Source organism: Acytostelium subglobosum (assembly GCF_000787575.1).
Source record: "Acytostelium subglobosum LB1 DNA, scaffold: scaffold36, whole genome shotgun sequence".
Classification (NCBI taxonomy): Eukaryota; Evosea; class Eumycetozoa; order Acytosteliales; family Acytosteliaceae; genus Acytostelium; species Acytostelium subglobosum.
Window position 1 is genome coordinate 1 of NW_012236497.1, and position 21,148 is coordinate 21,148.

Sequence of the window (21,148 nt, forward strand, 5' to 3'; positions counted from 1 at the left end):
TCTCTTGGATACGCACAACACGCACTCGCCTGTGGTACACTCTGTCTGATGATGCTTTCGGTAATGTTTGGAACGTGCTTGAGTGCTGGCGTATGTACGACCACAACTGATATGCTGAAAAATAAAAAAAACCATTATATATATACAAATATAAAAACAGATAACAGCCGGCCGCCAAGGCAAGCCTTTGAATGACTCTGTCAGCCGTACAGCTCGTGTTTTGAAGGACTCAGACATCAATCATTCAATGACTAACCACCTTGGTCTTTGGACATTCATTGAGATAACAGGTGTTTATCTCAACCCATCCCAGACACCTCTTTGGATTGATCGACCGACCAATGCTTTCTTTGACCTGGGAAGATGGACACCACCACGCAAAACATCAAAAAAATGTTGCATAAAGCACTATGTCTAGTGGGGGTGATCCTCCTTTTATGAACTTTTGAGACCCCTGATGAGTGAGAGCAGCACCAGACACCCCCTTTGGACCTTGTGGACACCACCACGAGAAAATTGTTGTGATATCAATCAAGATTATAGTATATTAATACTCAACACATCAAGATGAAGCGATCAATATATTATACATCACTGTTGAAKTGATTCATAGGAATTACAGTCTTGGACAGCCACGCAACGACGACCATTTACAGCTAACTTGGATCGTCGCACACCAACCAAGGACCTACATCATCCAACAACTCCTATGATACTCCAACAGACTCGACTCATCAAGATGAAGCGATATAGCACATTCATTGCCGTTCATCGTGATATATCAACGAGGGTCATCAACATCAACAGCTATAGTCCAATAACAACTTGATCGAATGTCGAACACCTACTGCTGACCAAAATCGTCCATCATTCACCTATTATACTCAACTCACCAAGATGAATCGATGCATAACACATTCATGTCCTTTAAAGCAATCTACTAGTGCTTGGATCAAAGATTGAAGACACATGGACAGTATAACTAGCTTATGTTGCCAGCATCAACCAGTTGTATTGTTGTTATAAACAGAGGTTTTTGGATTTATTGGTGATTGCGAGCTATCCTCTCTGACTGCTGATGCTTCTGATCATCGATGTCAAGTTGAATGGCATGTTGGATGGCGAAGTTGTGATTGTTGTCTTGTGCTTCTTGGTCTATGCAGCAGCAACAGCAGCAGTTGTCGTTGTGGTCACCAGAAACCTTGTTGGTAGTGGTTGATTCCATTCGAGAATACGTTCGATGGTCGTCAAGTAACATCCTTCGATATTGGTCGATGTCTGGAAGAATACTGTGTTGGATATTCTATAGAGTCGCAGATGTTTCCAAGACAACTGGACGATTGAGAGGGGAGTCAATGATGATGGCAATTGAAATGTGTCTAGTTTGGTGTCTCCAATTTAAGTGAACGGCAAGGCTTTGCAAACATGGGAAGGTGGATGTAGTGATCGGCAAAGAGCAGTGTGAGCTCTTTGAGGTGCGGAAAGGACATTTCAGTGAAGAACCCATATGCAACGTGTGCAATGGTGCATGAAAGATTGGAGATGGACCAAACACGCAAGCCACCCCAAGATTAGTGAGGCTGTCAGGGAGTTTGGTCCGGGATGCAACTTGTTGCATTCAAGACTGACCAGCCATTTGAGAAATGAGTCATCTATGAATGGTTGATGATCGCCAATTCAAATACTGATGATTGATGACTGGAAAATTCCGCTGGCTATTGGATGAGAGTATCTCGCCAGTTTGATGCTCTCCACGGGTGGCGGCAGAGAACCAGGAGAGATAGGCTGGTCCCAACTCCCTGACAAAACAAGCGACCTCAGGCTGTTTGGCAAGAGATTGTCGATTGAAGAGTTGAATTGGCAGGTTATCTCCAGCCTGGGCAAAGTGTCGGGGAAGAGGTGGCAGGCAAGTGTCATAGGTGTGTCTATCGTCAGGCTTCTCAAAGGCACAGTTGCGATTGATGGGAGAGTCGAGTAGCTAATGAATTTCAGGTCGGTACATTGCTTCTGTCCAAAGGTCGAGTAGAACCAACCCCAAAATGAAAATGGGTAGTTGGTGTCATCGGTAGGGATATGTTCCAAACAAACTGACTGAACAAAGGGAAGAGCCACATATAGTTGACTTGATCGCCAAGTTGGCCCGTGTATTAGCAATGTAAGACTTTAGTGTATAGTTATGGCGTGGATAGTAATAATATAGACAGATAATAGGGGGTAAGGGTAATTGTTGTCCAGTAGTGACTAACAGTCCCAGGTATTTATTGTGTACGGTCATCCATGAGCGTACGTGTGATTAGTGTAGTCGGTTGTCTCCGCTATCATGATGACTCTCGCCATTATGATGGAGACTCACGCCATATATACAGTCTTGGCTTTGGAACACAATTCTATTAGATGCCAGCTCGGCGCGTGTCATCTATCCATATATATATAATTGTGTAAGCCCAACAAGCAACGGCATCCATTGTTGAGATCAGAAATATGGATATCTGCATTCTTACCGTGCTTTGGTGTGTAAGCGATTGTTTGAACATCGACTGGTCTACCTCTACTTTGGCACCAACGGCACGATTGAGGGCGTGCTCCCGATCTATCCCCTGATTCGAAAGAACAAGTTACACTCCTATGAAGGCATCATTTAGCAGACATTCAGATACCATGGTCACTCGGTCCTCTTCAATTGTGACAAACTCAGTAACTTTTCAAACAACAATGACAAAATTAAACGGTCGATGTTACTGTCGAGATAAAACAATATATTCTTAATGGTTACAAAAGGAAGAGTATCCATTATTGTTATTGAATGGATAATTGTAAGCAACTAAAGGGAGTTCAGTGAACTATAGAAAGTTGACCTCAAGACTCACTCTTTCCCCACTTCCATCTTCACAACTTCCACCTCCTCGCCTCTCAGTTCAAGGACAAGATCTGGTTGCGTCGAACAAAGCCTAACAAGCCCTCCTTGATTACAAGGAGTGTTGTCTATTTATGATTCCGATCTGTTTGCCCTATCCCTCGCCCTGGCTTATCTTGAGTCCAGCTAGGCATCATTTGCTTTGGCCAGGAGAGTTCAACCAACAATGAAGATACACTGTTTATGAAGAAGACGACCAGACATCCAGGTTGGATCAAGATTGAAGGACGAAAAAAGATCGTAGATGTCCAAGACTGAACTCCTATGAATCGTTTCAATAGGGAGGACCATATATATTGATGCTGACAGATCTACCTCTACTTCAAACAATAACATCTACCAAACAAGATTATAATATGGATCGATTCAGCACAGAGTTGGTTCGTTTGACTAGAACTCCTCCTCAAGATTAATGAGGATTTATTAGTCTTTTGATTATAAATTGACCTTCCATATTCAACTTCTCAGAGACGGTCAACTTCTTCTTTTTTGGTTTCTTGGTAGCTACTACCTCCAAAGTGTCAACAGTAACATCAATGACGTTGTTACTGGCACTTGATTGATCACCATCGACTGTAACCTCTGTAGATAGTTTGCTAAACTGGTCTGTGAGATCGCCAATTGAGTTGGATGTATAAACTTGGTCATCATCCAGCTCCTTATCATTGACAACATCCTCCTCGTCTTGAGCATCTTGATCATTGCTATCGTCCACTTGATCATCAGACTCATCCTCTGAGTGCTGCTCAATTATTACCTGTTGCCTTGGTCGTCGAAGGAAGGAGGAGTACTTTTTTGCCGCCAGTGGTCGGTAGAACTGAGGAGTCTTTGGTCCTGCCCTTTGACGCAATGGTGTGATGGCACTAGGCTTGGATGGAGTCTTGGAGTTGCCAGTGACTTGGAATGTCTCCTGGAGGGGGGCTACATCATCCAACTCAATCTCATCAGTGGTTCCATCGGTAGACTTGGGCGATGGGAATTCTGGAATAATGCCATCAGAGGAGAGACGTATACAGTTGTCCTCAGTTGCGTCCAAAGGTACCATACGAAGTGAGTGGAAGAACCGATGAGATAGTAGTGCAAATGGTGGCGTCACAGAGTCTTGGATGCGCTTCCTGAGGTTGTTCAAAATTTTCCTCTGCTCCAGGTTCTCTGGCGCTTGGATATCAGATATGCGCAACTTGAGCAGAGAGCAAGATAGATGCTGAAGGTCATTCGAGTAGAAGAAGTGCTTACTGTCCGCATTGCGTTGATTGTGGATGACCTTGTTTGATTCTGGGATGCGGATGCGGCTCAGTCCATAGTCGGATATCTTGACAATGGAATGGTCCACTACCCAAGTCTGGTACAACCTTGATGATGGTTCGCTATCTGTATCGCTGCTGTTTGAACTTTCCAAGTCGTCCTGGTACATAATGTATTTCTTGCCAGTGGGCAAAGATTGCAAGAGGATGTTTCCAATGTGAAGGTCATTGTGCATGAACTCCAGGTCGCGTTGCGCGATGGACAGTGCATGGAGCACTTGGAAGAGGATGGACTTGTATTGTCGAAGAGTAATGTCATTGGTCTGGCGATAGGTGTACAGTGACTTTAGGTCGGCATATTCAAGGACAAAGTTCATATATTGTTGAGTCCGGAGATGTATCTTGTCGCCAGTGTCCTTTGTTCGTAAGTAGCGATGTCTCTGATTGTCCAATTGGTCATTGGCTACATCAACATTGTCTGTGCCATCATAAGGTGCAGTCTTGTACCATTCAACCATTGTGACAAAGTTGCATGACTTGTTCTGACTCATCAACTTGCCCAGATGCTCCAAGATGATTAGCTCGCGATAGCATTGGTTCTGCTTGTTGCCTGGCGATGAGATATATTGGCGTTTAACTGCAAAGTTGTTTGTTGAACTGTTGTTGTTTTTGTTGTTAAGTTTTGGCTCGTCTCGTTGATGTTCTAGATGTTGTTGCTTCTTCTTTTGGTGTTGCTGCTGCTGCTGCTGCTGTTGTGGTAACTGCTGCCTATCCTTAGCTCCAGTGACAAAGAAGATTTGACCATTCTTGCCTTGTGCAGTACCCAATGAGCTGTTGATCAAGTACCTGTTCTCCTTGTTGTTGTTGTTGCTGTAGTCGTCGTTGTCGTTGTTGACCAGTGATGAAAGATGACTCTTGAGGTTCATGGTTGAGTGGTGTAGGTACTCTTCACCATCATCGTCTTGGTCATTCTCATCTGCACTGGTGGAGCTAGAGTCGTGGTCATCATCTCCATCGTCGTCACTGTTCCGACTGGTTCTCAGTGGAGTATTGTAAGTAATCCTCCTATCCTTGCCACTCTTGACACAGAAATAGCCGTCTGGAGTTGCAATCATCTTGCTATAATAGCTATTCTCCAGTAAGCCAGCCTTGATCCCATGTGATGGTGTGGTATGTTTGTCATCATTACGGGATGAGGTTGGTCTGTTCCTTGGAGGCAACATACTGCCACTGTTAACCGTGTTACCACCATCGACCACTTGGTCAGCATGTATCGATGATGATGAGGTTGGGTAAAATAGAGGTAGTTTTAGTACCATTATTATGTTGTAGTTGTTGGTGTTTGTTGTTGTTATTGTAGTTGTTGTTGTTCAAAACAATTATGATTATCTTTGATGTAAAAAGTGAAAGACAGTTTGTCTTTGGTGTTGAAGATAGACTCACAATTAATTGTCTAATATAAAAACTGATTATTCAAATATTTGAATTTTGGAGGGAAACATTAAAGGTCCACGGCATCAGCATTAGTTATACATTCATATTTGTACAACACTGATTATTAAATGTAATTTATATATATATATATAAAGAGAATATAGATAAGAAGATGATTGCAAATGAAATTTGGCTTGAAGAGATTAACTATGATCACCAAGCTGCTTCCAAGGCTGAACAGGATGAGTGCGATAGAGAGGCACTTCGAAACACTGTAACTGTTGGCCAACCATTGATCAACAACAATTTAAATACTACTCCTGCTGATGATGTTGCTGCGGTTAACATCAAACCCACAGTCATCATCGATAACTCTAAAGACATCACCAAATCAATCACCCCAGCAGTGTTACATTCAGTTAACAACAACAACAACAACAACAACAACAACAACAACAATTACTCCAGAGAGATGGAAAGAAGAAGTGGATACCCTTGCTCTAACAGTAGCAACAGCAACAACAACAACAACAATAACAACAGAAGTAATCATTATAATCCGTACAGAAAGAACTCAAGTACTGGAGAGAGTGGCAACAACAGACAATCAAAGGAATCACCAGCATGTGAGCTAGTGAATCTACCAACGAGTATGTACTTGTGTAAGATCATATGATCGATGTATCTAACAAATAACTCCACCCAATAATCACTCTGACTACCTCAGTCGTTGCTGTTCAAAAGGAGACTGACCAAGCCAAACTAAAGGCAAGACAGAAGGAAATTGACTATGGCAAGAATACGATCGGGTACGATAAATATCTTGAAGCTGTTCCAAAGTAAGTGTCACCAGAGTTCACTCAAATACAGACATACAATTGACACCACTGCTGCTGCTGCTACCCTTATACCATATAATAGGAGGAATCGCGAGAAACATCATCCCAAAACACCAGACATCCACCAGAGATGCAGTCGACGTAGTTGGGTCGGACAGATCAAAAAGTGGAGGAAGGAGCTTCATAAGTATGACCCAGAGGATAATCAACAAGATATTGACTTTAACGACTCTGCTGACGAGGTGGCCACTGTAGAAACAGATCACAATGACAACAACAACAACGCTGGCACTGAGGACCTAGAGCAGAACCAACAGTTGCTATCATCATTGTTGTCTGTGGCCGCTACAACAACAACCACAACCACTTCACCGTCAACATCTCAATAGTGTCTTAGAACTTAAAACTGTAAATAAATAGTTACACCATCCATCCAATCAAAATCAATTTGTACAACAATGTGGGTGTGACCACTCCATCTTATCTTTTCAGCAAAGGGTATGACATCATTTATCCTACAAAGAATGAGATATAGTATTATAAGTATATTTATCAAACTATCAACATTGATATCAATATTATTTGGTTCACTGTTTACCTACGGTGTAGGATTGGTAAAACAGAACCAACAACAACAAATTCAAACCATCGATGGTCTAAGTAATAAGATTAAAGACTCCACTTCGCATCACCTTGATGAGGATGAGGTCCCACCAGAGCCACCTCAACAATACAACAGTAGACAAAGTTGCGATACTTTGAATATGCTCAGAGATAAGGAGGTATTCAAACTTTCCAACCCAAACTATGGGTACTGTGAAACGATCGACATTCTACGGAGGGATCAATTTCAGAGACTCAATGGTAAGTACTATATAGTGGCGGCCTACCTCTTTTGGATTTATCAAATGACTAACCTTCTTTAATTATATATATATATACAGACATGTGTTATCTTGATCATACAGCAGCAACACTATACTCCTCTGCTCAATTGGAGAGAGTCTTCAAGGACCTACAAGATAATCAGTATTCAAACCCTCACAGTCTTAACCCAATTGGACTAAAGACCAATGAACTGATCGATGCTGCACGTGAAAGGCTCCTATCTTTTTTTAATGCACCTTTCCGTCAGTACACTGTCATATTCACATCGGGATGCACTGATTCTCTAAAGATGGTTGGCGAGTACTTTCCATGGACCAGAAACAGCTCAACATTCTTCCATCTGCTAGAGTCTCACAACTCGCTCCTTGGCATTCGAGAATATGCCAATGAGCATGGGGCGCTTATCAAGCCTCTTCCAGGATCTCATTTCAAAGGTGGTGGTCCAACCAAAGACAACTTCCAAGTGTTACTAAATGAGATTGAGAATCACCGCCACCACAACCAACACAATCAAGTCGATGATGGAGGACAATCATTTGATCTACTCGCCTATTCTGCACAATGCAACTACAGTGGATCAAAGTACTCTTTGGATCTTATATCTAGTGTCAAGAACAAGTTCAATAATATGAAGATAGTAGTGGACGTGGCTAGTTTAGTTGGAACATCTGTACTGGATCTCTCCAAACATCAGGCAGATTTCGTCACCCTGTCATTCTACAAGATGTTTGGGTATCCAACTGGTCTTGGTGCTCTAATTGTACATAATGGTGAGTGATATGGCAATGATGACTCTTTCAAATGGTGGTAGTAGTAGCAACACTATACTAATATCATTTATATACCTAGATTGTATACCAATTCTAAACAAACTATACTTTGGTGGAGGTACAGTGAATGCATCGTTGGCACAGGAGAGGTTCCATGTGTTTAGAAATAGCAACCACCAGAAGTTCGAGGATGGCACCACCTCATTCTTGTCGATCATTGCACTCAAGTATGGCTTTGACATGCTAGAGTCGTTGGGTGTGCAGAACATATCGAATCACACCTTCTCCCTTGTCCAACATTTGTATAGAACGCTGACAAAGCTGAAACACCACAATGGACGTCCTTTGGTCACAATCTATGCGGACAATGACTACACTGACCCATCGCAACAGGGAGCCATTATCAACTTTAATCTGTTCCGATCTGACGGCTCCCCAATCGGCTCGAACGAGGTAGAGAAGCTCGCCTCTCTCAAGAACATACATTTAAGAGTTGGCTGTTTTTGCAATCCAGGTGCATGTCATGGATATCTTGGCCTCACAAAACAAGACGTTGAGAAACATCTGGAGGAAGGACATGTCTGTTGGGATGACAAGGACATTATGGATGGAAAACCAACCGGCTCAATTCGTGTATCATTAGGTTACATGTCCAACTTTGAGGATATTTATGTATGTCTACATCAACACCACAAGAGCAATCATTTGTATTAACGATATCATTAACTCGTACCCAATCAAATAGGAATTTATCCAGTTCCTTCGAGAGACATTCATCAATGAGTGTGTTTATATGAGTGGTCAAATGACTGGATTATCACAATCCCCACTTGGATCATCGTCTGATGTCAATATCAATGGACATTCGAGACAACAGCAACAGAGTGACATTTATCTTTTGGAGATCAATGTGTATCCTGTCAAATCATGTGGGGCGTTCAAGACTGACCATTGGGAGATTGGACCATCAGGCCTCCTCTATGATCGAGAGTGGACACTGATAGACAGGAATGGCATCTATCTCAATCAGAAGAAGATACCAACACTCAGTCTGATAACGACCAGTCTCGATCTGAAACAAAACATTCTGACTCTCAGCGCACCCGGCATGAAGACACTGCAACTACCATTGGACTATTATCCAGTGTCATCAATGAGCGAGATACAAGTTTGTGGTGATTCTGTTGAAGGCCTGCTCTATGGTGATGAGGATATAGACCGTGTCGGTAATGTCACTGATTGGATATATCAGTTCACAGGGCGAACTTGTTACCTTGTTCGAAAGAAACCAGAGAGTTCAAGAAAGTCCAGGATGGCACTGAAAAGTGGCAACAGCAACGAGAACAATGAGATTTCCTTCTCCAACGAGTCACCATTCCTCATGATCAGTGAAGAGAGTGTTGATGATCTAAGGAACAGAGTGTACCAACGTAATAAGGACGACGACCTGGACATCCACACATTCGATTGGATTAGCACCAATAGCTTCAGAGCCAACTTTGTCATCAAGGGTGGAAAGGCATACGAAGAAGATAACTATAATCGCTTCAGTGTTGGCGGTCTGGTCTTTCAAACGATTGGATTATGCAATCGGTGCAAGATGATATGTGTCAACCAGTCGATGGGTGTGGAGGAGAAGGAGCCACTGGCCACACTATCTACTTATAGACGACAAGATGGACGCATTGTTTTTGGACAGCATCTCCAATTTGTTGGCCCTTCACAAGAACGAGGAGACTGTTGTGAGCGGATCACAATCACATCTTATTCACCTTTGATCAAACTAAATTAAAGTGGGTGTCATCCTGTTTTTGTCCTCATGATTATGATAATGACACCAACACTTGCATACACACATGTTTGATTCGTCGCCCGCTCAAGATGTGTGGGCTGATGTGGCCCACTTAAAGGGCGATAAACAACAACCCCCGATCACTCAACACAATGGTTCTCAATGATGATGTTAGGTGATCATTCATTGAAGCACACATACACACATTCAACACAAATAATACTCATACAAGTATTGGACACGACATTATAAATATAATACACACAAGCTTAAAAAGGTAACCACTTCCCGCCGACATGCTGCACCTGTCTGTCAACAACAACAGTGGCAGCATACCATTTGAATTCTCTCAATCAAATAATTAAACGATCACATAATATATAATATAATCATTGCCATAGAGTTACCAAACTTCAGGTACACAACTTCTGTTCTTGCAAGATTGATAGATAGAGAAAACTAGGTTTTAAATTGGTAAGGTCAACAGATTATTTCAATAGCTTGTTTTCCATATCTCAAGTTTGCAAACTCATCTCGTTCGACAGCATGATCATGTCAACACACCCAAGCAAGTTTACCAACTCTAACAATCAATCCAAATTCCAATATATATATTCATGAAATTAGAATGGAATTATTGGTCGAATCCCCAACAGTGGCCAAGTCTGGACAGAGGGTGATGTCAATCTCACCCTATCATCTAAAGAAATGTCTTTCGTTCAATGACATCTTGATGACTAGTACGCCGCAGACCCCAGTGGACAATAGTCTCTCTACCTTTTGTGCTCATGACAATCAATCACCTCTGCCCAAGTTTGAACTTGAGCTCGAGGACGACCAGGAAGAGGAGTGCGAATTGCAGTTGAAGAAATCATCACAAACGATCAAACAACTATTACAACAACAACAACAACAACAACAACATCATCATCCTCAACTTGCCACCAATTTGAAATCGATCAATGGCAATAACCTTAACAATACAATAACAGCAGCAGACACACAACCACCAATTATCACACCACCTCCACAATTGCAGCCATCCAACTCATGTGGCTCCATACGACACACTTTATACATGCCAAAGTTGGACACTGACTCTTCACAGAATACACCCAACGAAAGCTGCTCTTCCTCACCGTCCTCTTCATCGAACCGCACCTTCTTCTCATCAACCGCATCGACAACCAATGAATCTCCACGCAACAGATTAATCACTACCAACCAGCAGCAACAACAACAGTCACTTTGTAGCTCAGTATCACCATTGGCCAATAGCTCCGTGTACGGCATATCACCATCAAAGACCGTTCTACTCCGAGTGAAGCTACCACTTTCTCATCCATTGATATCCAAAGTGTTTCGATTCCCATTGCACTTTACCATCAGCGAGATGATGGACCAAGTCCACAAGATGGTACGATTGGAGAATAGAGTCAACTTGATCATAGTACACAAGCAGTCTATTCTTCCGCACAACCATCCACTGTCCAACTATTTTGTCAACGATGATGGAATCCTACCATTGGTCGAGGTTCGTGAGATCACCTCCCTATCCTCCACCAAACCTACCGTGCTCAGCAACACCACCTGTCAATCAGCCAACAACAATCCACAAGCTACAAACACACCGCCACGACCCAAGCTCTTGCACTCGAGTTCATTTAAGAATCTGCTCAACTCTATGCCAAATCCACAGACCAACAGGAAGCGCAACAGCAACACCAAGGACAGCTTCCTATTCCAGCCACCACTACCCTCGTACACCACCGAGCTGGATAATCTGTTCTGGATCCACTCACCAGATCAACACACCAAGGTGATTCCGTGTCTGCATCTCAAGTGGCGCTCCAGTGACGGCCAGGATTCAAAATACACGATCCTATACAGTGGCGGCGATCGAGAGGATCTGGGACTGGTTCGCAAGAGCCTACGCATACTCTCTGATATTCTACTCTGTAACATTATCTGCTACGACTACACTGGCTTTGGTTTGAACTCAAGTGGCAAGCCAACCATGAAGGAGTTGCTCAACGATATATCAATTGTTTATAACTATTGTATCAATAACCTAAGTATCCCATCATCAAACATTATCCTGTAAGTACATGTAGATTGTAGTATCAATCATAAACATGATATTAACCTCTGAAACAATACCATCCTCTTTAGAATGGCCAAGTCAATTGGAACAATATGTAGTCTACAATTTGCAGGAGAGTTATATCCTAGACAGACTAGTAGGACCAATATTGGATATGGAAGTATTGGAAGGAGTCAGAAGAAGCCCGTTGTTGTTGTACATACACCTACAAAGGAGGAGAGCGCAACCAAACAGCCATTGGGTGGACTGATCCTCCTGAGCACCTTTGTCCCAAACAGCATCAGTGAGAACATTGTAAATAGGTTCCTGTCATTGGGTACGTTTGACCACTTGAAGAACGTCTCACGCATCGCCTGTCCAGTGATGGTGATACACGGTGCAAACGACGATATTGTACATATCAAGGGTGCCAAGAAACTGTCCAAGCAATTCCAGAATCTATTCAAGTATATCCCAGTGAAGGACGCCTCACACTGGAACCTGGACAGCGCCTATCTGGACGACTATGATGACCACATCATCGACTTTTTAAAGTCAATCTCTCCTGAATCGTTCAATCGCAAGGAACGTGAGCTGCCTTCATCTTACGCCATGTCTCCAAGCAAGGTGGTGGGATCGTGGCTGCATCGACTCAACTTGGGCGAGTACACAGACAGCTTCCTGGCAGCCGGTTACTTTGAAATGGCATCGATTGCCTCTCTCGACAAGAATATGTTGGAACTGTTAGGAATTGAAGAGCAGCATATGTCTACCCTTTTGGAGGCCATTAGCAAGATACCAAACAACCGACACTCATCTGGCAGCAGCTCTGGTAGTGGTGTTGTATCATCAACATCATCGTCCTCTTCTTCGTCAGCAGAGGATCTATAGGTTATGTGTTTGTACATATTCGATTCACAATAAAGACGATGCTTCAATCTTTGTTGATTGATGCCATTCTTTGTTTCAACTTTAAGCTATTATATAGTCGGGATCAATCCCATCCATCATTGTTATTGTCTTCATTGCCATCGTTGTTAACATCATCATCATCATGAGGTTGTTGAGTTTCCTCAACTCTACTACTTGTTTGATGGGTGGTTGTTTGTTTCTTCACTGAATGTCTGTCTGACTCCTCGTCATCTGATTCATCTTCTTGATCTCTTTCTCTTTTGTTCTTTGATGGTTTATCTGTCATCGTCGTCGTTGTCGTTGTTGTCGTCGTGGTATTGATATCTGTCGGTGTGTCCAACTGATCATTTGGTAATGATCTCTTTGCTTGGTCTGGTGTTGCGTGCTTCTCTGTCCACTGAGTGGCAGTCAGTATGTATTGTTGATGATTGTTGAGGAAGACATCAGTCTATAGTGTTAGATATATAGTAAGTTAGTTTATCTCTCACATACTCTCTCTCTCTCTCTCTCTCTTTGAATGTACAGTGATACTACTTACTATCTCTCTAACAAGAGGGTCCAATGGATTTGGTTCAGACATCAAGAGTCTGATGGAGCTGAGCACAGTGGACAGGTTCAGTGCCGGTGCCCATCCACCCTTTGGTGGCATGTTCAGAATGTTCAAGCATATCCTACCATGAGAGTCAACGTTGGGATGGTAGATAGGAGTGATGAAGCGTACCTTGGGCGGTTCAAATGGGTACCTCATGGGCATAATGATGTCTAGGTAGAATATACCCTTGTGAAATGGTGTCTGTTCTGGTCCAATGATTGCTTTTGTTGTTGTTGTTGTTGATAGCAGTGAGTATGAGTTGAACAATGAAAGTAGTATCATACGTACTAGCTTCTAAATGATCTACTCTATCGTCGACAGTCCATGCTTGAATGCCAGGTGGAGGGTCTTTGTCAAAGAGGTTCAGCTCATATTTCAACCTTGATAGCAGTTCCTTTGGCAACTCGCTCATTATAAATATATATATCAATGATGTTATAACAACTATGTACAATCATATAATAATGCCACTTCAAATTCTACAACAACAATCGATTGTTTACTTTGAATGTCAATAATCATATTCGTCATCGGCAAGTGGATGTCCACAAAGTGGTGGTTGTTGATGTTGTTGTCCAGATGACGATGATGCAAGAACAAATTGAGTCTTCTTTACCGAGTTGCCACCAGAACTACTACTATGGTTGTTGTTTCTATCCCTAAATCCAATACCATTTCCACCTCGACCACGACCACCTCTTCCTCTTCCGCCACGTGGTCCACCTCTGCCTCTGGCTCTTCCTCCTCGGACTCCACCTGATCTCTCCCTCCTAAACTGGTTATTCTATATATAATGGTTGTGTTAAACCTAAGGATTTTCCACAAACCAACCAAACAACACTATCATATGATACATACACTCATAGCGACGGTGATCAACTCTGGTGGTACGATCTGATTGGCATTCTCTAGATGCTTGACCAGTTCAGCAGAGAAATGGATATCCTTTGGTGTGATCAGCGTATGTGCAACACCTAGACTACCAGCTCGACCTGTCCTTCCAATGCGATGTGTATGTGATTCAATGTCACGAGAGGGATCAAAGTTGATGACATTCTTTATCAGATTGATATCAAGTCCACGAGCTACAGTACATTAATGAGAGCTTTGTGTGTTAGGTCCAAAGAGAGAGAGTACTAGCACTGATTGTTATATATTTATATATAAGGTTACCTACCTGCTACATCAGTGGCCACCAACACTGGGATGCTACCCTCTTTAAACTTATTGATTATCTTTGTTCTCTCTTGTTGGTCCTTGTCACCATGTAATCCATCAACTGTTAACAGTTGTGTTGGTGGTGGAGGTGTTAGGTTAACTCAATAGTAATGGATTGTTGTGAGAGAGACTTGCGCGTCCTTCCTTACCTATAAAGCCAAACTTTATCAAGTTGGCTGATAATTCATCTGTTGCATTCTTGGTACTGACGAATATTATAACATTGCCCTGTTGGATGAACTGTGGCAATCGTTGAACAAGCCACTGCCATTTATCAGAGCTAGAGCTCAATACTGTAACTAATTGTGTTATATCTTGATTGGCCTGGTGCAAAAATATATTAGAGTTAGTTTAAATGTGTAGTTGCCAACTACCAAATTATTATACACATACACTTCCAGCACTACCAATGGATATCCTTATTGGATCAATCAAAATATTCCTGGCCAAGTCTTCAATGTGTTGTGGAAATGTTGCAGAGAATAATAGAGTCTGACGATCAGGACGTATCTGACCAATGATCGATTGAATCTGAGGTCCAAAGCCCATGTCAAACATTCTATCTGCCTCATCTAGCACCAGGTATGTCACTCTGTTCATCTTTGTTGCTTTTAATTTGATCATATCAATAAGTCTTCCCTATAGATGTTGTTGATGTTGTTGTTTTGTTAGTTTGGGTCCAATATATTAAGTTCTCTTGGTCACTTGATCAAAGTACATACAGGAGTAGTAACAAGAATCTCACAACCAGCTTTGAGTTCACGACATTGTAGTAGTTTGGTTACACCTCCATATATGACTGATGTTCTAATCTTGTAGGGTCTGGCAAACTTTTGTGTCTCTAGGTAGATCTGATGTGCAAGCTCACGAGTTGGCGCTACGAACAGGGCAATGGGACCGTCACCCTTCTCCAGATAGGGCTGGTCCATGATGTGTGGAATCGATGGCCAAATGAAAGAAGCCGTCTTGCCAGAGCCAGTCTTGGCAATGGCTATCATGTCACGACCGCTCATGGCAATCGGTACCGATTGTTTCTGGATGGTGGTAGGTGTTTCGTAGCCTTGCTTCTGGATGGCCTGAATCATGGTGTCGTCAAAGCCCATGTGTCCAAATGAGGTGACTGGGTTGACCAAGTCATTGCCAATGATCCTAATGTCCAGCTCCTTGCGCAGGGCAAACACACGCTCTGTGGACAGATCGGCAATGTCAGAGTCCTCCTCATAGAAACACTTTTCAAACTCGCCATAGACGATCTTGGAGTGGTCAAGAGGAGGCAGTGGCTCGATAAACTTCTTCCTGTTTGGTCTAGTACCGCCGGCGATATTTGATTCCTCATCGTCAGAGCTGTTGTAGTGATGTCGTTGGTGATTGAGTTGGTGGTGGGATCAGCCATGTATTAATACGGTTGAGGACAACACTTGAGTGTCGTAGAGGCAGCGGCAGCATTGATAAGCTGGCACTCTCTTCTCTCTCTCCTCCTCCTCGTCATATCGATCAGTAGAAGCATACTCTTGCAAAAGCAATGGGTCATAGTTTTCATCGTCAAAGTCACCAGCAGCAGCAATGCTATCTTTCTCAGCCTTTTCCAACTGGAGTTTCCTCATCTTAAAGAAGCGCTCCTCCTCATCCTCCTCATCTATATCGTCTCGTTTTGCTCTAGCATTACTGTGCTGATCAGTCTGAACTTGTTTGTGAACATTCTCCATGAATTGATCCAATGTGTCAACATCATCATCGTCGTGTTGGTCCTTATTGCGCTGTTGGTTGTAGTCATTGTCACCTGTACTGATTCTGCTGCTGCTGCTGCTATCAAAGTGATTGTCATCACTCGACTCGAATGCTCTTGGCTTCTTTAAAGCAGGTTGCTTTAATTGGAATGACATTGATGTTGTAGTTGCTGTTGTTGTAGTGGACATTGGTGACAGAGTGATCAGTGGTTTCTTGGGCTTAACATCGACCTGATCGTCATCATTGTCATTATTGAATATATTGTTCAATCTCTTCATCGTAGGTATCTATGTCTCTCTCTCTCTCTCTCTCTCTATCTATTTAATTTGTCCCACTGAGCACAGCACCTACCTTGAAAGTTATCTGTTTGTCAGTTCATAAAAAGATCATTTGCTATCAATCATACAAATCTTTAAACCATGTTACCAACATACATTGAACAACAACAACAACAACAACAACAACAACAACAACAACAACAACAACAACAACAATATTACAACAACAACAACAAATATATGTCAATGAATAACAATAGTTCTAATACTATGCAACCTATGACCAGACCATTCAACAACAACACCAACACTACATACTCCTCATCAGTCAATGGAAGGAACAATACATTTGGATCATCATCATCACCATCACAATCAGTCGACAGGAAAATAACAATTGATTCAATACCCCTGACTCCAATCAGACCAATACCTCCATCACCAAACGTATTCGATTCCACTCCAAACTACAAGACACCTGCTCAGCACAACACCTCACTGCAGCAACCTCACATACCTGGCCAAGTCATACTAGAGGAGCTACTGTCTGATGATGATGAACAGAACAACAGTGTTATTCATCAACAGCAGCAGCAATCATTCTCCACACCACATCATTCCTCATCTCAATCATATGTTGGCGACTCTCCATTGACACCATCGTCCTACAACAGACAGAGTGGTTCCAACAAGACACCACGACGTTGGCGACTGGTCCCTGCTCACTGCACTTGTTTAATTGTATGTAGCCTGTTATCTGTTATTACATCAACCTAAGCTCTCATACTAACTCTTTCTCGAACATCAGCACAACATTGACAATGGTGATAGCATATGCCAAAAGTGCAACAATGTAGTTACATCAACTACCTCAACTACACCTGTAGTCCCAAACAACAACAACAGCAGCAGCCACCTCAACAACTCAACCACAAACAGAAGTGGTGTAAACACTACATCCTACATTCCAAGCTCAGCCTCCAAACCTCCCATTCCACCAAGTCCTATACCATCATCTGTACCAAGAAGACAGGACTCTTACGATCGCCTTTTCCAATCACCATCTCGTACACCAAATCAAAACAACAACAGTTACATTCACGAGACCAGCCCCTCAAAACGACCAGACTACAATGTCTACTCTAGTGGAAACTATGAGCGTGAGTTGAGGATGCTCAAGACCGAGGTACAGGACCTTGAAGAGGACTTTGCCGCATCGGCCAACAACAACAATCTCAGGACATCTTTCATCATGAACAATAGTACTGCTGCAGGCATCTTCATGGCAAAGGACTACGACGAAATCAATCGATCCAAAGAGAAGGTGGCCCAGGAGATCATTGGTACACAGGAGATAGTCTCTGATCACATCAACAAACTCAAGAACAGGTTGAGGCAAACGGAGCAGGCACTAGAGGCAGCAGAGACCCGCTATGAGAATAGCGAAGGTCAGAGTAGAGAGTTGCACAAGACCAACCAGGAACTTAGAGACTTACTAAGACAGACATCATTCGAGAGTCAGGAACTCAGAAGGGAACAGGATGGTGAATCACAGAGGCTGGATCTCGAGAACAATGAACTGCGCAACATGCTCTCGGCACAGAAACGACAACTACAGGCCAAGAGCGTGGATGACACTGTCATTGCTGGACTCGTAGACGAGATCACACAACTCTCTGAGGCCATCAATGATAAGCTTCAAGAGACCTCAATCAAGGACGAAGAGATACGTGAGAAGAATGATGAGCTGCTGTTGCTCAATGAGAAGATCGCCAACATGAAGAATGATGCCACCAATCAGGCCAAGATGCAACTTTTGCTGGAAGAGTTGGTTGCACTGAGACAGAGAGAGTCACAGGTCAATCAGGTAGCCAACGCCAAGGTCGAGGAGCAGCGATATCATCGCACGGCAGCAGAGAACAATTGGCGTCAATCAGAGGCAAAGTTACAGAGGATGAGCATTGAGTACAATCATGCAATGCGCAATCTGGAGGACATTACCAAGAGGGAGCAGACAGCAATGGCAGAGCTCACTGTGCACAAGGAGGAGAGAAAGGGCAAGGTGTTACTACCAAAGGTCGAGCTAGATCAAATTACAGATACTCTGGAGCGTCTCACTGAGAGTCAGAATAAGGCTCAGGATGAGGCCGTCCAACTCCGCAATCAGCTAGCAGAAAAGGAGGTCAAAGTGGAGGAGTTGATGAAGATGATCGATGTGTTGATGGCAGAGAATGATGACATGAAGGAGCGAATATCAAAGGTACACGTTGTCATTCATGATGCACCAATGATCCCACTTGCCGAATCACAAATTGCAGCGCTCACTCCCAGTAGACTGAGAAGAACAACCTTTGAATCTCTGTACCAAAGCATGAGCTCATCAACCACTCGTCCACAGATGTCTATATCTATCAATCAGTCAACCTACACTCCACCATCATCTACAACGACAACATCAACAAACCACTCTGGATCATACAAGATGACAATGCCAGACTCTGATCTTCAAAACAGTAGCAGCAGCAACAGCAATCATCAAAATGTTAGCAAGATTGTCAAATGGGATCAGATGGTATCCTCACTCAAGGAGAGGCAACTCAAACAGCAACAGGACAGAGACACTCAGAGAGCCAGTCAACGCGACGACAATGATGGCACTGTTGATGGATACTTGTTTGGTGAACAAAATGGCAGAAGTTTATTGTCTGGTGATACTATCTTTGGAACATTGAAAGATGAAGAACAAAATGTTGATAGCCATCCACCAGTGGATCAAGAACAGAATGAACTTTTGGTTAGTGAATTGGAGAATGGAGGATCAGGACTGGACCTGGTTGATGGTGACGATGATGATGAAGACATTGAATTCCCAGAGGATGACAATCTGTTCGAGCCAACTGATGAGGAGCAAGAGCAGGAGGAGGAGGAGGAAGAGGAGGATCAGAATCAGTTCACAGATGGAGGTCCAATGTCAAAGGTCATCGATCAGACTGGTGCAATGTTGGATGAGTTGGACATTGAGGATACCACTGACCAACATGTATCATTTGGTTCATCATCGATCGATAGGAGACTGGACCAATTGGCAAACAGCCACGAACTGTCAGACAGTACAAAGGCAATTGCAAGTCAGATAAAGAAGGTGGACAACAAAGGCAACTACAACATTGGAAAGCAACACAAGGTCAACATTGGTCTTAGGTCTGGAGAGTTGGTTGGTAAGTATTGTTATCACCATTTACAACAACATAATAATAATAATACTAATATACAATTTAGTTCGTGTAGGAGGTGGATATGAGATGTTGATGGAGTACTTGGAGAGACAGAAGAAGGACTTGGTATGGTACAGAGATGGAAAGTTGATAGACAATAAGGATAAGGGTATGAAATCATTATTATCGTGTGTTTAGATGTTTATGGAACACTATGTACTAACCAACCCACCAACCAACCAACCAAACAATATAGATAGGGAGATGGTCAGTGTCCAGAAGCAACTACTAAACAGCAAGAGTACTGCCGATGGACCACAGATCACACTTGTGAAGAATGGCAATCATAGTAGACTGTTTATTCAATCACCAAAGTAGTAGTTGTAGTAGTAGTAGTAGTAGGGTAATACACAACATCATCACTTGATTATATAATTAGTTGTCCACATCGATGTGGACTGTATCAATAAACATTCCATCCACCATCATCATAATTTATTGTTTGCTAGTCGCACAACAATACTATCACTTTTATATTTACAAGTAGTAGAAATGGTAACATAGTGATAACCTGGCTATCCTTTGACGCAACATACTAACACACTTTACCTGACGTTAACTAGAGTATCAACAACAGTACTACTACCAATGATTTATCGACTACGACACGTGATGATAGACATGTAATTGAACTACTGACTAAACCTTTGGTAGAGTAACTATTATAATACCTGGATACTTCAGACAAGAGAGACACCCAACACACATACTGACATCATTATTATATACGACAGTGACCAAGTGATAAAGATTCTACTACAACGCCAAGGGGTACCACCTACTACTACATTGAGCAGGGAGGCACAGAGTCTCTTGAACTTTGTCACAACCAAATTTGCTATGACTCTACTGATCGATACCTATGACATTAAGCTAAGCAATACCAAGGTAATATACCAAATCTACAATGTTGTTGTATCTAGCAGTCCTAACTAGTTATGTTGACGACGATAACAACAACAACAACAACAACAGACTGCTCTTCACAAAAGTGTCGATGGGAAGATAATCATCCAAACACTGCACTCTCTCAAAGAGTTTACCTCTGTGGCTCAGCAAATGAACATCAACAACACTTCTTCTGGTAGCCACAACAAATCAGTTGCTCCACTGCGTCCAAGGGATATGGGTAACATCAGATATAATCGTCTCAATCAGAACTTTTACGACAATGATGATCA

General features: G+C 42.6%; 7 protein-coding genes across 7 annotated transcripts; 4 read left to right on the forward strand and 3 right to left on the reverse strand.

Moving 5' to 3' along the window:
- Positions 1-3,323: 3,323 nt before the first annotated feature.
- SAMD00019534_118800 (hypothetical protein) lies at positions 3,324-5,428 on the reverse strand (the record flags this gene model as incomplete). The annotated part of the gene is made up of 2 exons (XM_012892805.1): positions 3,324-5,306; positions 5,384-5,428. The coding sequence occupies 2 exons, from the start codon at positions 5,426-5,428 to the stop codon at positions 3,324-3,326; spliced, it is 2,028 nt and encodes a 675-aa protein (XP_012748259.1).
- Positions 5,429-6,064: 636 nt separating this feature from the next.
- On the forward strand, positions 6,065-6,820 carry SAMD00019534_118810 (hypothetical protein; the record flags this gene model as incomplete). Its single annotated transcript, XM_012892806.1, has 3 exons — positions 6,065-6,242; positions 6,320-6,431; positions 6,514-6,820. The coding sequence occupies 3 exons, from the start codon at positions 6,065-6,067 to the stop codon at positions 6,818-6,820; spliced, it is 597 nt and encodes a 198-aa protein (XP_012748260.1).
- Positions 6,821-7,195: 375 nt separating this feature from the next.
- On the forward strand, positions 7,196-9,881 carry SAMD00019534_118820 (hypothetical protein; the record flags this gene model as incomplete). Its single annotated transcript, XM_012892807.1, has 4 exons — positions 7,196-7,295; positions 7,376-8,089; positions 8,169-8,761; positions 8,835-9,881. The coding sequence occupies 4 exons, from the start codon at positions 7,196-7,198 to the stop codon at positions 9,879-9,881; spliced, it is 2,454 nt and encodes an 817-aa protein (XP_012748261.1).
- Positions 9,882-10,509: 628 nt separating this feature from the next.
- On the forward strand, positions 10,510-12,852 carry SAMD00019534_118830 (hypothetical protein; the record flags this gene model as incomplete). Its single annotated transcript, XM_012892808.1, has 3 exons — positions 10,510-11,981; positions 12,054-12,283; positions 12,383-12,852. Coding segments are annotated over 3 exons (2,172 nt in total), but the record flags the coding sequence as incomplete, so codon positions are not given.
- A 106-nt stretch (positions 12,853-12,958) lies between these two features.
- Positions 12,959-13,880, reverse strand: SAMD00019534_118840 (hypothetical protein; the record flags this gene model as incomplete). Its single annotated transcript, XM_012892809.1, has 3 exons — positions 12,959-13,324; positions 13,415-13,689; positions 13,757-13,880. 3 exons carry the CDS (start codon positions 13,878-13,880, stop codon positions 12,959-12,961), a joined length of 765 nt encoding a protein of 254 aa, XP_012748263.1.
- Positions 13,881-13,979: 99 nt separating this feature from the next.
- SAMD00019534_118850 (hypothetical protein) lies at positions 13,980-16,692 on the reverse strand (the record flags this gene model as incomplete). The annotated part of the gene is made up of 7 exons (XM_012892810.1): positions 13,980-14,252; positions 14,327-14,553; positions 14,646-14,747; positions 14,836-15,010; positions 15,080-15,325; positions 15,409-16,030; positions 16,196-16,692. 7 exons carry the CDS (start codon positions 16,690-16,692, stop codon positions 13,980-13,982), a joined length of 2,142 nt encoding a protein of 713 aa, XP_012748264.1.
- Positions 16,693-16,833: 141 nt separating this feature from the next.
- Positions 16,834-20,285, forward strand: SAMD00019534_118860 (hypothetical protein; the record flags this gene model as incomplete). The annotated part of the gene is made up of 4 exons (XM_012892811.1): positions 16,834-17,433; positions 17,501-19,910; positions 19,972-20,076; positions 20,164-20,285. 4 exons carry the CDS (start codon positions 16,834-16,836, stop codon positions 20,283-20,285), a joined length of 3,237 nt encoding a protein of 1,078 aa, XP_012748265.1.
- Positions 20,286-21,148: the final 863 nt, after the last annotated feature.